The sequence below is a fragment of the Lichenostomus cassidix genome, chromosome 10 (assembly GCF_008360975.1).
Source record: "Lichenostomus cassidix isolate B80296 chromosome 10, HeHo_3.0, whole genome shotgun sequence".
NCBI lineage: Eukaryota > Metazoa > Chordata > Aves > Passeriformes > Meliphagidae > Lichenostomus > Lichenostomus cassidix.
This window is the reverse complement of record NC_139491.1, coordinates 10,083,740-10,096,887: the sequence shown is the minus strand read 5'-3', so window position 1 is coordinate 10,096,887 and position 13,148 is coordinate 10,083,740. Positions and strand designations below refer to the sequence as shown.

Genomic DNA, 13,148 nt, shown 5'->3' with positions numbered 1-13,148 from the left:
GACACCAGCGAGCGGCTGCAGGGAGAGAGCTGCTGGCACGCCATGGGCTTTACACAAACCCTGAGGTGTCCTGGCCGAGGTGCTGAGGTGTCCTAGGACTGCAGGCTGGAGTGTGCAGGGTACTCTCCGCCGGCAGTGGTTTAGCAGGGGTTTGAGATGAGGTGCACACGGAGTTTTTTTGAAAAGAGATTTGGGTCTTGCAAGTTGCATGAACTCTAGTCTGTTATTTTCTGAAGCGTGCTGTGTGTATAGTGCTGCAGCCTGGGCACAGCTATTGTCCTCAGGCCACAGCATATCCCTTGTCAGTATCGATAACAAAAGTGCTTCAGGGTGTCACCGCTGAGCGCCACAGAGTGTGAGACATTACATTGCAAAGAATCCTTTTGCAGGCTGGGAATGCATGTCCAATTCCAGGGCCTCCAGCCCTCTCCTTCGTGAGGAAATTTGATAATAGCACAGGTTACTCTGAGATGTAAAGTGTATTTACTTTATCTCAGAGAAACGTGACAGCAAATTGCACTAGAAAATTCGTGTGCATATTAGATTTTGTGTTTATTTGAGCAGACATCCCTGACCTTTCAAAAGTTAGACCTGGGCAGAGGGGGAGGGGAAGGTATTATAGCATGCATGAGTATTTAATTTCACCAGAAAATAACCATTTTTTCTGGGTTTGATTTTAATTTTGTATTGCAAAGTTAGCTGAGTTTTTTTGTTCTGTTACTTGCCAATTATATTACACTTGATTTTATTTAAACACTTAATTTTGGATTACATTTCAAGACTTAATTGTTTGTTTGTTTTTGTTAAACTTGACTTTGCTACATCATTTCATAAGTGTGATCCTTGACAAAAAAAGTAAACCTAAATTAGCTGAAAGTAAATACTGAGAGTAGCTTCTTTCTTTCAAGTGATGCAGCACAAAGTGCAAAAGGCAGTTTATAACTACTGCAGGCTCCTGACTGGGGGCTGCTTTGAGGATGAGAGAGGAGCCCAGGTGATCTGTCAGAAGGGATTGTGACAGCACAGCAGCATGAATTCTGGCCACACTGGGGTGGGCACACGGTTGTGTTTCTCATGCCTTGCTCATGGTACATGGTGAAAATTCTGTGCCACCTGAAGAGGGTGACACAACAGCTGTCCTGAAGAAAGTCTGAAAAAAATCCATCAATTGTAGAAAATAAACACAAAGTTGCAGAAGTCAAGACTGGGTCAGCACTTACTATCTTATGGAGTAGCAAAGCCCTCTTCTAGCTCTTACTTTTCAGCCTCAAGCTTTTCTCCTGGAAAATTGCTTCTATTTCACAGAGTTCTATCCAAGAAGGATTTTTTCAGGTTGTTTGGTTGGCCCACACACAATAAATTTCAGGATGGAGATCTAAATTTGTACAATCTAAATTGGAGATCTAAATTTGTCATATGAATTTCTATCCTGTAGGCATATAATTCCTTGTCAGTAGTCATGCTGAAGACTAATGGGATTGCTCATCCAGGTAAACACTGCTTACCAGTGTTTTCATAAACTTATAGGCATGGATATTAACAACAGAGAAATAATAGACTTCTGTGGGAGTTGAGTGAGTGGGACAATGAACGTGCATCTGTGTGCATTAAGGATGCAGATCTCAGGCTTTTTTCAGCCATGCTCTCCTGAAAACTCTTGAATCAGATGATTTTATTATTCCTTCTGTTGTAAGAAATATCTTCTTTGATAAGATTTTTTTGTTAAATGGGATAGTGCAAAATAATTTTCCAGTAGGTTAGTTCACAGTAATCAGATTTTTATTTAACAACATATTGTCTGTTTCAGCTAACCATGTCTTTAAATTCATCTGCACTTTTAAATGAAGAAAATGCTCAAGGACCAAAAAGAAATACTGAGTGCTTGGAAAACCTAGAACTGCAGACTCCATCATCACTTCAAGATAACCCACTTCAACAATTACAGTTGGCATCCCAGGAAGTATTAGAAAAGGCAAAAAAGAGTGGGAGATCAAAATGCCCCCGATGCAATAGTTCAAGGATGTTTTATTGTTACACATGCTTTGTTCCTGTTGAAACTGTCCCTACCAAAGAAATTCCAACTGTGAAGGTAAATATTTCTTTTGGATTTTTTATAATATTCTTATGGGTTTTAGTTATTCTGGACAGAGAATAGCCTGTTTGCTGCCATTTCTTTTCTGACTTATTATTTATGGACATTCATCTTGAACACAGTTATAAGTATGAATAAACTACAGTTAGATAAAATTACCATTCTTACTTGAGGAATTACATGTACAAACACTGAAAATGTTGCAGTCCTCACATAAACATTTTTGTATCTTCTAGATGAGAATATAGGCTGAAGTCACTCAGCTTCTCATGCAACTGTATTTGCACTTAGTTGTTCAAAGTTTCTTACGGTGCTCTTGCTCATTCTTCAGTTTCTAATAACTGTGGCCAGAACACATTATACTGTGAAAAAAAAATTATCCATAACTGAGGGTGAATTTTACATAAAATGGGAGCTAAAAGACATTCCTAAATGTCATAGTTGTATAATTCAGATAACCACTCTTAAAATATAAATAAACAGTGTAATGCCTTTCTGCTAAAATACTTTGGGAAACTATCAGAGAGAACTGAGACATTTTGCAAAATCAGTTAAGACCTAAAGTGCATTTTGAAGACACTGGAGTTTGAAAGCATCATAAAAATACTTTAGAAGTACTTTGGAAATTTGACCTCGTAAATTTAGGTGTATTTTCATTGAAATAGCCATTTTCACAATTGGGTAAATACATAATAGAGATAAGTATTCATATTTAGAACAATTATGTTGCTCAAATTAAGATGACATCTTACTTACCTTATTGATTCTATTTCTAGAAATTTTACCACACTACTCCTGGCAACATTCCAAAGTGCACTCATTGCTTACTTAGGAATTTCCATAAATTGAATGTAAAAGGTGCATCTTCTAACTTGTTTCTAGTTTAGTTCTAAACATCTCAAACTAAATATATTATCAAAAATTATCAGATATGTTTTAATTACACACCCATAGGAATTTCTCTGAATTTCGAGTAAGTTTTTGTATGAATGTTCATATATATGATGATAAATACTGCTTTTTTCTTTTTTCACTCTAGTTACCTTTGAAGATTGACATTATTAAACACCCAAATGAAACTGACGGCAAAAGCACTGCTGTGCATGCTAAGCTCCTGGCACCTGATGATGTTACAATTTATAAATACCCTTGCATTCCAGAATACAAAGAAAAGAGACACGAGGTAAGAGATTCTCTAGAGATAACCAGGCTTTATAGTGGGGAGGTGCAGCTTCCTCCTGCAGTTGTTCTGCACTGCTGGGAGGAAACCACTTTTCCATAAGTGCAGTTCACCCTGTGCTCTCAAAGCTTAGGTCTGCGAACATATGGTGTTCTGGACTGTAAGTTTTTCTCCAAAGCTGAGAAAGACAACAGCACTATTTAACCACCTTGAATTTCCTCTGTTCATCACCTCACATAATGGAGAATTGGATTCACTGTATACCTGAAGAAATATTTTGCCCATAAATGAAAGTATTCAACTTGCAGCGCGTTAAACAGCAGTTGAGTGTTGTGCTCATATATAGCAGCTGCAGTATTTAAACCTCAATAAAATTTTTAACATTCACTATTACAGAGGAGAACAACTAAAATGCAACTCCTGTCTGTCATAGCATAGAGCCTGAAAAAAGTGAGCTATGAACTTAAATGTTCATTTAAATGGTGTGGTTACTCTCAAGTCTAGTACTTACACATTTGAGGTCATAACTAACACTTCCATTGTGAAGAAAAGGATAATACAATAATTTCTAATAGTTTTTCTAATCTCCTAGAAATACTTTCTTCAAGGAATGAGCCAGCAAGGAAAGCATATGTGGCCAAGAGGCAGGAAGCTGAAAAAAAGCAGAAAGAGTAATGGGGAAGGCAGGCAAAAGTGGGAAGAGATTGCATTGTTCAGGCTTTCCAAGTCACAGATTCTGTATACTGCAGTAGGCTACTGAAGAAGTACTAAATAAGGCATCACTGGTTTTCATGGAAAGTATTTGTGGGACTTGCAATAGACACAAGGGTGGAAAAGATTATTTCTTCTGATCTAAAATCTGTGAATGACAATAGAAACTATTCTTTTTGGCCTTCCTGCCCCATATACTGCAATGACAAGTGACATTTGAACTTTCTCAGGGCTGACACCATTGTCTTGGCTGAAAAACCATTTTATACAGAACTATAGAGTTGGTAGGAGAGGCATGGAAGTGACACTAATTAAAAATCTCTATTATATATCTCAATTAGTTATTTTAACTTTTTTTAACATGAATTTAACATATTAGACAATAGAATATTTTTAAGATACTTTTTTTTCTGTCTTGTCTTGACTTAAATATTTATAGGCAGAGAGAGAAAATTTCTGTTCTTTAACATAAAAATTCCTGTTGTTTTATTAGATTTTGTTGACACTCAGATCTCTTTGTTTTCTTCATTCAGATAGCACTTGTATTTCCTGGCCCAGATTCAGTTTCAGTAAAAGATATTGCTTTCCATCTCCAAAAGTACACTAAGAAAGGTGCCTGTGATAGTGACGATGATTGTTCCAGAGAGCCACTTCTTAAACAAGCAAAAATAGAACCTAAAGAAGAAAAAAATCCAAATGAATGCATCTCAAGCAGCAGGAATGAAGGCACTGGACTGAAGAAAATAATATTTATTGACAGTACCTGGAATCAAACTAACAAGATAATAACTGATGAACGACTTCAAGGTAAAAAAATACAAGTTGATATTGAGATGTTATTGCTGCAGAAATGGTTAAGGGACATATGTCTCTAACAGACCTGAGCATGATGTAAGCTTATATGTACCCCAATATCTGAGTGTACATGAAGGACTCAACAGCCTGTTCCAGTGCTGTAGGATACTTCCTGAGCCAAAGACTCCATTACTTCTCATGCCGTGTAATTTGTTTTGCAAAAAGATAATACTAGTACTAAGAAAGCATTTACACTTATTTGTCTCACCTCTCTATTGGAGCAAATTTCCTCATTCTCAGAGAATGGAAGCTGCTATGTTAAGACAGTAGAACAATAGTTTGAATGACCTCCAAAGGAAGCCAGGAAGATTTCCCTGGCAGTTGGCTTCTGCTTTTTCAGAGATTCAGGGACCATTTGTGTACACAGTGGTGGCAGACAGGCCCTGAGAAGGTAAATGAGGGATTTAGGAGATACAGCACAGGTTTGGCATGGCTTGGGTTCTCTTTCTTGTGGAGTTATTACATGGGTGTTCCAATGATCTCACCACTCCAGACAAAAAGGGAATGGCTGCATGCCCTCCACACCCTCCCAACTCTGAAAGCAGAAATTCTGCAAAAATTTTTTGTCTTAGGCTCTTTACAAGAAGTTTACATTTAAGCATTCTAATTAAAACCACAAAAGACAAAACAATTTAGCAATAGCATTCCATTTCCTTTGAGATGAATAGGAGTTTGAAAACACTTTCATTAGTGCAAAAAGTGCACTTAGCTGGGAGGCAGGTTGTCCAGTTTATATGATATATATATGCAGTATATATATGCCCTTTATATATATATGTTCTATACATATGCTCTTTATATATAAGTACACAAAAATATGCACATATATATACTTACATATTTACACACTACTGCTTTGCACTGGATCCTACAATGAATTTCACAGACTTTCTTACATGGAAAATGAATGTTGCCTTGCTGTCTAGTCAGTTTATTAAAGAATCCCACATGTTAGTATGATGTATTGGCTAATTAAAAGCCTGTTATAAGTATTTAGTTTAACACAAAACATACTCTATCAACGACAGTGAAGTATTACTGTAAAGATTAGAGTAATTGCATGTTGCAAGTTACAGTAAAGTATATGGAACTTACTTGAAGAGGATGAATTCAAGGAAAGTAACAGGGAGCCAGGGGAACTGAAGATTTCCATGGAAGCCTATGTATACATTAGTCAAAAAGTCTTAACTGGTGTTACTTTGGATCTCTTAAATGGTTTCCAGTTACCCCATGACAATTCCCTCCTTTCTGGACAGTTCCAGCTGTTTTCCAGTCCTCTGCGTCCCTGGGCACCATTCAGGATAGCTGTAAGATTTTATAGTGTCATGCAAGTCAGTTTCTAGTATGGGGAGAATTTTACCCATCCACACATTGGGTGTAGCAGTGTGCACAGCCCGTGCATGCATTGCTTTACCTAGTAGCTGTCGTGAAGAACATAAATTGCTTTAATACCCCTTTTAGAGATGGCAGTTTTGACTTCCAAGGTGAATGGGGCAGAGTTTCCTTAGGCATAAACTCATGAAATTTTTACATTGTACATGCATGAAAAATAGAGAACTCTTTTCATTTTTCAGTTCAATTGCAAATGAAGTCATCATCCAACAAAATACTCGTTAAACACTAAAGTTCAAAAAGGAGTGTTCATAATTCCAAATAAAAAATATTTGCCATACTTATTAAGAAATATTAAGTTACAAGAAATACGGGATTAAAACATTAATGAAGCCAAGAAAATGTAAAGAAAAGCCTTGTGTTTTGTAAGCCTGTATTTATATAGACAGTAAATTTAGCAAATTGTACTGCAAGAGAAAGCAAATGAGTACATCAATCTTAAAAAAAAAAGCCTAGAGAACTTGGACAAAAATACTTCTATATCTTGGAAAAGTGTGTAATATATCTTTAGAAAACAAAACTAAATCAGTTAAAGACAGGAAATATATGAGAGCTGGTAATGTGTAGGATTGATTACTTCATTATATGTGATCCCTAGATCAAAAAGCAAACAGTTTACTCTAATGCTAATGATTACTTTCTCACGACTGATGGAGCTTATTGGCAATATCACCATGGTTGTTAAAGAAACAGAGTGCTTTGGTATATTTTCCTGTAAGTTTGAACTGCTTTGTATTAGCCAAACGTTTTATTAGCTTATGCATTAGTATTGTAAGGTTTCACATGAACAGTGCATATTTGTAAGCAGACATTGCCTTTGGCTGAATACAGATACAGTACAGATGAAATATGCTCAGTGAACTCTAACCCTTAACTCCCTTTGGTTTTACTTTTTATAAAAATCTCCTAAAATCTTTTGTTTGAAAGTAACTGATCCTGCACTTGTGGTAAGCTCAGTAGTGTCCGTGGTCTTGCCTTCAGTGAACTTTTGTTTGTGTTCAAACCACAACTACGTGGGAGTTTATGTTGGAAGAGCCATCCCTGAGATTTGCTTCACTGCTTTTAGGGTGGAAGCACTGCTGGATTTCATGAAGTTTTCACTTTGGTTAGGGCTGAGAATTCAAGTGTTGAAAACTCTTAAGGGCAACTAGCTTAATGCAGTTTCATACTACTATTTTAAGTTTCACATGTATAGGATTATTAGAGGTAATAATTAGACTATGCTATTTTGAGGTGGTGTTTCTGAGATGCCAATAATAACATTTAAGTTCGGGGACAGACTTTCCTGTTCAGGTTTTTTTTTAATGCTGTAATTGGGATTTCATTTGCAGTGCAGAATATCATACATTACTAAAAGCAAAGCAAACAACTAAATCCCTCTTGCAATTACACTGAAAAGAATTAAACACAGTTTGTAGGTAAAAAGTGTAGAATTACAAGTGCTGGGCTATAGCCCAGTTTGTACTTCTGAATTTGGGCCTTACTGAAACTTCTCTGTCAGTAAATTCCAAGCAATTCTTGGACTATATTGGGTTTTGTACTATTATCTGTACTAAAACATTCCATGAGACAGAGTTTCAGATTGTGACAGAAAAAGATAACTTTGCAATCTGCTTCTGATATTGTTGACAGGTGTATACCCTGCTCTTCATGATCTAACTGTCCATCCTGTTTACTAAGTGATAACACATTAAGGTGGTTTCAGTTTTGAATAGCTTGTGAATTTAGGGAACAAAAAAAACAAGATACATGTCTAAAATTTATCTGAGTAATGGAATAGTTACAGAGACTAGAAGTAGATAAAAAATTTTCATGTGCCACACAGACACCAAATTGTCTCTTTCATCTTAAGTGGGAATGCTTTTAGTTTCTAATAAAGTTAATTACCAGACGCTGTCATACTTAATCCTGAGTAATTTCAGTGAGATTTCAGTTACTTAACAAGCATCGATGGAAAGTTTCTGGCTCTTGGAAATAGTCCTCATTTCAGCAGTGTTAACAATCTGAGGGATTCTGTTTTACACTTGAAAAGTATTAACTTTGCAAAGGATGAAGTAATAATTTTATGAACGTTGATGAGTCTTGGTAAGTGTGGGTTTCACTCTTGCCATGGGAAGCGACCCTGCAGTTTACTGAGGGCTGTGTGGCTGTTTGAATGAAAGGATAACCTGTAATTAATTGCAATTATGAAGATTGTAACCTAGGACTAACAGCACTTCATCAAATTCCAAAGTGGCCCACAAAAGAGGATTAAATTAGTGCCTCAGTTTTACAGATGAAAAATGGAGGTACAAGAAGAGAAATTGTTTGCATGTGGGCATTGAGCAGGCTAGCAGCAAATTCAGAAAACAAAACTAAAGTCTTGTTTGACATTCTGGCCACCAATCCACATTGTCTAATCTATGTCATCTTTTTTTCTTGATAGGGTTACTGCAAATTGAGTTGAAGACAAGGAAAACTTGCTTTTGGCGTCATCAGAAAGGAAAACCAGATACATATCTTTCCACAATAGAAGCAATTTATTATTTTCTTGTGGACTATCATCAGGAGATTTTGAGAGAAAGCTACAAAGGACAATATGATAATCTGCTTTTTTTCTTTTCATTTATGTACACATTGATTAAAAATGCCAAGTGTTGTGCAGGAAAAGAGTAAAGTATCTGTCTATTGGTGCATGACACTACTTTTTTTTAATAATAATAAACTGCACAAACATAACTGGGTTTTTTGGAAATAGATTATATCCTAAATAATGGCAACAGTGTTTGTCCAAAAGTGAGCTTCAGACCTCTTCCCCCACGGTTGAGGTTGTAGAACTACTCAGAGGAGCAGTCAGAGTTACTGATTTGAAAACAGTTCCATTTTGCTAAATGCTGCCGTACTTCAACCTACAGGCCTGGTGTGCTCACTGTTATGAGCACATTTCCTGAGAAGGGAGTGGAGGACTTGACCCCTCTTGCCATAAGGAGTGATCTCTTAACTGTAAGAAGGAGTTAGCATGCTAGCTTTTTATTGTTACTAATACTTAAGTCAGATGTTTTCTTTGTGGTTTACACAGCAATACTGATACAACTTTCATGGAATCAAAAGCTTACTGAAATGAGCAGGTGGTGTTCAGTTGTGGGGAAGAGTGGCAGCAATACAAAATGAAAGAACACATTAATTGAATATGAATTACTTTCAAATTAATTCTGGAAAATTCTTCTAGTAATAAAAAAGTGGTCCCTTAGAACACTGTTATACAGTATATGATTTCTTCAGTACCATTCATGTAGTGTTACATTCAGGTTATTCTCAATTTCTTGGGTAATTTTAGACTTCTTTAAACAAATTTAGTGAAGTGTTTATTACTATTATGTAATATTATTATTTGGGGGAGCACTAACCTAATGAATGTCACTATGGCATATTGTAGGCATTAAAAAAAAAAAAGGATGGTGGTTCTGACCACAACATTCCTGACAAGGCTTCCTTAAATTAGGCAGAGTGTGAATCTGCTCTGTTTTTTTCTTTTGCAGTAATAGAGCAAATTGGAACAGCATAGGTTAGACTTTCTGTGTGCTGATGAGAGTTTTGTTGGTAGGTGTAGCACTGCTGTCAGAGTCATCACATGTGTGAATGTAGTTTTGCCAAGCTATACCAGCAGAGCTAGTGCTGGCAGAGGTAATAGACCTGAGCTACCACTTTACAAGCAGAGTTATATGAATACATTTTTATCATACTATAATAAAAAAATCACATTGATAAAAATAATATTCTTAAGGTAGAAAAAAGTTTCATTAGAGTTACAACGTAAGATGGATAAATATTTCTGAATTTCTCAGAAATGTGTTACTTAAGAAAAAATATATCTTGTCAAAGTGACAAACTGAAAAATTACAATAGATTATTTTTTAAACAAAAAAAATAAAATCCAAGTTTTTGTTATCACTTGCAGCATCCTCTCTAGGAGGGCACTCTCACACCTTGGTTAATATGGAAATAGTGTCTTGGAAAATACTTCAAGAAAATCTTGCTTACACAGCAATCCATACAGGCTCAAACAACTGGTTTGTACTGTGTTTTTTAATGCTTCAAGATATTGAAATCCTAATGTTTATTTAACATTATCTTAGGTCATCTTTAATTGTCTTTAACAGTACCTTAGATCATACTTCAGCTTTGTTTGCTTATCTGCACAAGTGAGTGCATATAAAAATGCTTTTCAGTGGACAACAAAAACGTTATCTCCCCATTTGGTCAATGAAAATGCTGGTTTTGTTACGAGTGCACATGAAATGTGCATGAACTATAACAGCACCACAGGAAACACAGGCTTGAAGTCAGAATGAGGGAGATAATTTTTATATCTGCCTATATATTGAGTTCATGTGCCAGGCAATGAGAAAAATCAGCAGTCATGTCTCAGTGCTATTGAAACAACACTGCCTACTCATTTGGTTCTTATTGCTATTGAGAGGCTAGTTTGGCTTTTTAAAATGATTAATGTTATTTCCTTTGGTATGAATTTTGATAGTCTTTTGACATTTCCATCTGTTCTTGTATTTCTTAAACAAAGATTGTTGTAATATTTTTTTAAAATCACACAAGTATAATAGCTTGAGAAGGAAACTTTCACCCACTTTAAACAAACAAAAATAAAATGAACCCACTGACCTAATGTTTTACAAGAACCAGAGAGAAAAATCTGAGGGGAGAGGGGGATTACTTCCAAGACACATTTCCCTGAAAACATGTTTTTTATTTAAGAAGCAGAGGTCAGATAAAAGCTTGTATAAGCTGTTCTTTGTTACTTTTGGAAAATAGTTTCATAAGGTGAAAAATTGTTTCCAAATTTAAGTTTTGTGTACCTCACTTTATTTGAACAATGGGAATTTAAAATCTATTCCAAAAGAAAATTAGTTTTAACTCTCAGATGAAATTAATGTACAGAAAGAATTTAAAATCTGTCGCACTGTGTCCAGGAATTGGGTTCAGATTCTTTTTCTTCCAGTGAAACCTCTGTGTAATGCAAGAGCCATTTGTTATACCAAGGGACAGAGGCACACCTAATATCTGTAATTTGTTATGGTCTGTTGGTATTCCTCTGATAACCTTTTATGGGGGCAAGAAGGAGGTTGTTGTCACTTCTGCTGCAAATCTGTCCTGTCTGAGCCGCAGCTGTAGTTCCCCCTTCTCTCATAAATATAAAAATATTTAAATCCTCTATTTAAATTTGAAGTTGATGTAACAAGCCAAACCAAGTCATCTATCTCACACTGAAAGCATCTCAGTACCACTGATATATTTTCCCAGCTTTGAGACTGAAGAAAAATTTTGTTGCACTAAACGAAAGCGATCAAGTGGTTAATCCTTTCAAGTGCAATTAGCAGCACTGACCTCCGTGTTCCTTAAAGTGAGGGTCATGGGGAGGTAAAGGCCAGTTCTGGGCCTTTTCTTTCAGATCAGAATACCCCTTCACTATCTCTTCTCTTTCCAAAAACATCAGAGACCAAGAGAGAAAAACAGGCTTCTGCTTCCATTAGCAGTAACTTAAACAGCCATAAGTTAAAGGGGGAGGAAAAGGAAGAGCATCTCTATCTCCTCTCACAACAGAAGACATCTGGTCTGTGGGGAGGCCCCAGATAACAAAGAACCTGTCAGTGCAAACCTCCGCGATGTGTTCAGAGAACCATTTTACCTGCATTCTGGCTCATTCATTTCCTGCCACTGAAGCCATCTGCTTTTGCTTATTGTGGGTATTTTTGTTCTTTGTTTGGCCAGGAGCATGAAGTGGCTTCACTTCAGCATGCCTGTAAGCTTGGTCAGAGGGAGTATTTAATCCTTTTCTCAAAATGAATAAGAGAGGGAGCTGCTGCAAAAAACAATTCCTTTCCTGGAAGGTAGCAGAAATGTCATCCAAACTGAGGTTGAATCAAGGGTCATGTCAGTCCATGGGGTAAAGATACATTGAGATTGAAAAGAGATGCCAACTTGGAATCTACAGCACAACCTCCCAAAACATTTGTAATCTTACCTGATTTAAATCCTTTGCTACTGCTTCTTGCAATTTTTGAGTCCATCTGGTTTTCCACATAGTCTTCTTCAGGCCCTATTGCAGAGTATTACAAGGATCTGTTCTTACCTTTCCCTCGCACTGAGTTTAAGTATTTTGCCTGAATATTTTAAAAATCAATTGACATAAATGATGGTTATAGCATACTTGTGTAAAATACAACATGATGTGAAAATGCATTCTACCTGTCCCTGCCTTTGAAAGTGCCAAAAGAAGAAGGGAGGGAAACTTCCTATTAATTTCCCATCGTTTACTATAATGCAGTTAATACTGCATTACCTGGTACCTGGTACCATTAACTTGTGTCTCAGAGTATTACGGGACACAAAAGTTAACAGTGATTGCAGCACACTTGCAACAGGAAAGCTTTTCCACCAAGATTAAAATATGCAGCAGTTAAATCCCTGATCTACTGATACCAGAATATGAGGTCACTTACTAAGGCACTGAAGGACTCAACATAGTTTCTAAACTGTTACTCCTTGTCTTGAGGGACACCATTGTAGTAAAATGGCAATGCTGTCGTTAAGAATGTTAATTGTGACTGGTGAAACTTAGTAATACCAAATTTAAAAGAAGTGTTTATATGAAAAATCTACCACATTCTTCCTGTTCACTTGGGAAAGATAACACATTGCTGCCATTTTATGGACTCTGAAGAGAAATGAGATGCTGTCCAATTTTGAAAGCAATGTATCACATTAAAGTAAAACCACCCATAATGGTGTGATTTCTTCATCACTATCTGCGAGAATACAAATAGTTCTGAAGTTCCAGAGCAAGAGGTGGGAAGTAATTCTCTAATGCAAAACAGACAGCAGACTTTGTATTTTCACCTCATGGAAAGTGGAAATTTTTGTCTA

At 36.4% G+C, this 13,148-nt stretch overlaps 1 protein-coding gene and 1 long non-coding RNA gene across 3 annotated transcripts in view; one reads left to right on the top strand and one right to left on the bottom strand.

Moving 5' to 3' along the window:
- Positions 1 to 1,813: 1,813 nt before the first annotated feature.
- Positions 1,814 to 8,948, top strand: DTWD1 (DTW motif tRNA-uridine aminocarboxypropyltransferase 1). Of its 2 annotated transcripts, XM_085070567.1 has the most exons (4): positions 1,814 to 2,089; positions 3,132 to 3,275; positions 4,517 to 4,790; positions 8,656 to 8,948. In XM_085070567.1, the coding sequence occupies exons 1-4, from the start codon at positions 1,814 to 1,816 to the stop codon at positions 8,883 to 8,885; spliced, it is 924 nt and encodes a 307-aa protein (XP_084926693.1). In that variant the 3' UTR covers positions 8,886 to 8,948. The 2 variants fall into 2 exon arrangements, with proteins under 2 accessions (XP_084926693.1, XP_084926694.1); XM_085070568.1 differs by lacking the exon at positions 3,132 to 3,275.
- LOC146432712 (uncharacterized) overlaps positions 4,519 to 13,148 on the bottom strand; it is a 70,139-nt gene continuing 61,509 nt past the window's right edge. Inside the window, exons 3-4 of the long non-coding RNA XR_014854296.1 lie at positions 5,047 to 5,221; positions 4,519 to 4,658 (exon numbers count right to left, since the gene is read on the bottom strand). This is a non-coding gene — a long non-coding RNA (uncharacterized LOC146432712). The remainder of the gene's footprint in view (positions 4,659 to 5,046; positions 5,222 to 13,148) is intronic.